Source organism: Pteropus vampyrus, unplaced genomic scaffold (assembly GCF_000151845.1).
Source record: "Pteropus vampyrus isolate Shadow unplaced genomic scaffold, Pvam_2.0 Scaffold74, whole genome shotgun sequence".
Taxonomy (NCBI): Eukaryota; Metazoa; Chordata; class Mammalia; order Chiroptera; family Pteropodidae; genus Pteropus; species Pteropus vampyrus.
The window spans coordinates 545,107-549,104 of record NW_011888855.1 but is presented as its reverse complement, the minus strand read 5'-3'; the positions used below and the strand labels follow the sequence as shown (position 1 = coordinate 549,104).

General features: G+C 54.3%; 1 protein-coding gene across 1 annotated transcript in view; it reads right to left on the bottom strand.

Moving 5' to 3' along the window:
• PHYKPL (5-phosphohydroxy-L-lysine phospho-lyase) overlaps positions 1 to 2,268 on the bottom strand; it is a 22,319-nt gene extending 20,051 nt beyond the window's left edge. Inside the window, exons 1-3 of the mRNA XM_023532001.1 lie at positions 2,164 to 2,268; positions 1,160 to 1,278; positions 30 to 189 (exon numbers count right to left, since the gene is read on the bottom strand). Coding sequence (XP_023387769.1) covers positions 30 to 189; positions 1,160 to 1,278; positions 2,164 to 2,222 — 338 coding nt within the window. The 5' untranslated portion in view covers positions 2,223 to 2,268. The remainder of the gene's footprint in view (positions 1 to 29; positions 190 to 1,159; positions 1,279 to 2,163) is intronic.
• Positions 2,269 to 3,998: the final 1,730 nt, after the last annotated feature.

Below are 3,998 nucleotides of genomic sequence, written 5' to 3'. Positions count from 1 at the left end.
CTTGCTGGGGGTGGCTGCAATGCACTTACCCAGAATTCAGGAAATAAAAAACACAGAGCTTCTCCGGCAGGGTTTCGGACAGCCTCTGTGCGTAATCCACGATGTTGTCATGCAGGTACCGGCTGTTGGTGTTGAGCACCTGGTTCTGTTCATGTGCCGCTTGGACCACGAGAGGGTGGCAGTGCCCAACTGGAAGAGGGCCACCTCCATCACACAGCCGGCCCTGCTTGGCCGATTCCACTGGGTCTCCCCCAGTCCCAACCCGGCCAGAGAAGATGCAGTTATAGAGGGAGATATGGAGAGGAAAGAGGGGATTCTGAAGACAGTGTGGGGGTGGGAGACAGAGATGCCAGTTCTGGAACGTGAGACCTAGAAAGGGTTTCCTGAGACTGCAGAAATCCTATCTAGAAACCCGTGTCTTTGGCGGGGGATGGCATGGGGTATGGAGGGGGTTGGGGTAGACCTCACCAGTCAGTGGGGGCTAGGGGTAATGACTGCCAACTGCCAGAGGTTATGCTAGCAGCAAACACATGTTGGCAGCTCCCCAGGTGCCAGGCATGCTCAAAGCAAATTACATGAATTAACTCACTGAATCCTCTGAAACACCTTGAGGTGGGTACCTGGTATGATTACATCTATTTTGCAGATGAGCAAACTAGGGCACAGAGCATTAAGCAACTTGCTCAAGATTACAAGTTAACAAGTGGAGAACAGGGAATGAACCCAGAGTAGAGTCCCTGCTTTTAGCTTCCACTTTACTAACCTCCAAGGTGCCGGCTGAGTCAGAGACTTGCTTTCCCTTCATCAGTCCTAGCAGTTCCAACTGGATAACCAAATTCCTACTTCAGTTTCCTTTCCCAGGACCTGAGACGGTCACTGGGACTGAAGCCCCGCCATGACCCCCAGTACCTGGCCAGGACCCTGTTGTGTTGCTGGTCATGGCTGGGCTGACTGCTGCTCTCTGTGCTTGCCATTATCTGGTCTGTGACTGCTGCCAGGTTTAACACAAATCCCACTTGGAAACTTCTAGGGCTACACCAGAAAGCCTGGGCCTCTTCTGCTCAGCTCGACCCAAGCGCTCCACTCCACACCTCAGGCCTACCCTTGGACCAAGTTCACAGTCACAGCCTCCTTTCCTGGCCTGGGGGATGGTACTGACCGTGAGCCACATTGTTGATGCAATCGATGTATTCTGTGCCCTGTTCATCATACACGTATTGCCCTTGGCCCCGGACAATCTTAATAGGATCCTCGGGAAAAAAGAGTCTGCAGGAAGAGCTGTGGAGACAGGCAAGGGGTGGACAGCCATGTCTGAAGCCCTGAAGGGAGAAGTCCACCCTTCACAGGCCTCCCCACCCCTTCCAGTTTCTCAAAAGGATAAAAGCTTGAAGGGCACGGTGTTGCTTCCCTGCCTCTAGTTCCCCCACTCCATAGGGAACTGACTGGAAAGCAGAAGAGGGAGTAAGTTGCTAAACTAAATTTCTTAAGTCATTTGAAGGCTATGTGGTCTCATTCATTTCCGTATGTGCCCACGTCAGTCCCTTGAGTCCCAGGAAAAGGTGGCTGCCCCAGACCCACAAGGCTACCTAAGGCAGTTTTTATTTGCTGGGATGGGTGTGAGGGAGGGCACCCCCATTAGGTGGCTGGCTCGCGGCCCTCAATGGTCCTTGCCAGCCAATTGACCCTGCTGCCCTGCTGGATGCCAACCCCATGCTCAAGCCCGAGGCTGCCTCGCGTCCTATGTCCCGATAAGAGCCCCTTACACAGGTCTAGGGTAGAAGTTCTCTAGGGCTGCTTATGAAACGACTCCCCACCCCCAACCTCCGTCTGAACTTTAGTCCCTTGCTGGGTCGCTCTCAGTCCAGGCCAGGTCCTGTTTAGGGCCGCCCCTGGGCGCGGTCCTCCCGGGTGCCAGGCAAAAGCTATCTCCGGGGGGAAAAGGCTGCCAAGAGTCCGGCAGTGACTGCAGGTGGGCTGGGCTTATGAGCGGCAGCGCGGGCTGCGGGGTGGGGGAAGCAGCTGCCCAGACCCGCTGCGCAGGACTGAGGCTCGAGACATAGACAGCTAGGGCCGGGCGAGGCCGGGCGGAACTGGGGTCAACGAGCTCCGCGCCGTCCAAGCGTGCGTCGTGCGTGAGCGCCGCCCACACTGCCCTCTTGGTACCTGAGCAGCCGTCGCCTCCGAGCCAATGTCTCGGCCTTCCCGCGCGGATTCGCAGCCATGGCGCCTGGCAGCAATCCACCGAGACGAGCACAGAGGCGCCGCGGCCCTGCCCCGCCCCGCCCCGCGCCCGAGGCCCCGCCCCGCCCGAGGCCCCGCCCCGCGCCCGAGGCCCCGCCTCGCCCCGCTGCGGTCCATTATGTGTTTGTTAGTAAATTTATTCCTCGAACGAACCAAGCGGTCTTCCTATCGATTTCCTTCTACCGGAAAGGTCTCCAGGTGAGCGCGCCGCGCTCCCGCACCTGAGCAGGACTCTGAGCTCCGGCAGGACTCGTCTGGGTCCTCGGGCTGAGTCTCTGAGTGGCCTTCCCGGCGCATAAAATGCGGCGCACCCTCCTGCGTGTTCACTGGGACTCTAGGCCGGATGAGCATGAGCTGTATCAGCGCTAAGAGAGTCTTAAAATGTTTAGGCAGGAGGAGAGTTGGGAGGCCTCCTGAGCCTTGTAGTAAGTACATGGCCAGGAAACGGAGGCCCAGAAGTGCAAAAGGCTTTGATCTCAGACACACAGCAAGTGTGCCGCACAGGCTGGACTCCAGCTCAGGTCTGCCTAACTCCCAGTCTAGGGAGTGAGAGGAAAACGCCCCCTAAAGGGCTGGGAAAGTGGGATAACAGAGACAGGACCCCTCCTGGTGTGGTTCTGGGACTTTCTGTCTCTCTGAACTCTAGAACAGGCCTGGGGTTACAGCCTCTGTTTTGCTCCCTCTTTGCCAATTTCATCTCTTCCCGCATAAAACTAAAATGCTTAAGGCAAGGTCTTTATTAAAGAACATTTGGAATTTCTTTTTCCTTTTGCATTGTGGTAACAAGTACATAAAATTTACCATTTTTACCACTTTTACATGTACAGATCAGTGGCATTCAGTACTTTCACCTTGTGTAACCATCACCACCATCCACCTCCAGAACTTTTTCATCTTGCAAACTGAATGGAGTTTCTTTCTTTTAATTGTACAACTGAATTGAACCTTACGTATGATTATTGAAAAAAAGATTCTTTCCAAATTAACCAAAAAGTCCTCTCACATACAGGGGAGTAGGGCTTGACCCTCAGAAGAGAAATATAGGTCACAAACAACCTTTGGGTGCCCATCTTTGGCCCTGTTTTGAGCTCAAACACAAGTCTGTCTTGTGGCCCAGGGCAGCTCAGAGAAGTCAGGTTGGCTCAGGGCTTTTTCATCCTCAGAGTCAAGGATGAGAAGGCAGCAGCCAGGCCCAGCCCACATCTCACCTACTCCCGGGATCTCCGTGGTCAGGAGGCAGTACAGTTGTTGGTCAGGCCAGGCCTTCAACTGGGACATTTCTTGGGCCAAGAGTATCTATGACATGGGTCGGACAACACCAGGAAGCCTCTCCTTCCTGCTCTGAAAAGCCTCGTCCTTCCTACCTCTGGCTTCAGGCTAACCAGTCTTCCATCTATGATCTCATGCTTGGTCTTCAAGGTGTCAGTGGAGGCCAGGAGGCCGGGGGATAGGAGGAAGTTGCTGAGTCAAGATTTGAACCCAGGGCATGGTGTTTCTCAATGCAGGCAGCACTGGCATTCTCAATGAGATGATTCATCACTGGGCAAGTCCGTCTATGTGTTTCATATGTTTGATCTCCCTGGCCTGCCCGCTGAATGCCAAGAGTGTCTCCCAGTCATTGTGACAACCAAAAGCATCCCATGCAGAATCCTAGGGATCAGGAGGAGGGAAACCTGGGTCAACCCACTGCTCTCAGGCCTCAAATTCATCTGAAAAAGGTGGTAGGAATTCTTGTGATTAATTTAGCTGCTATGGCA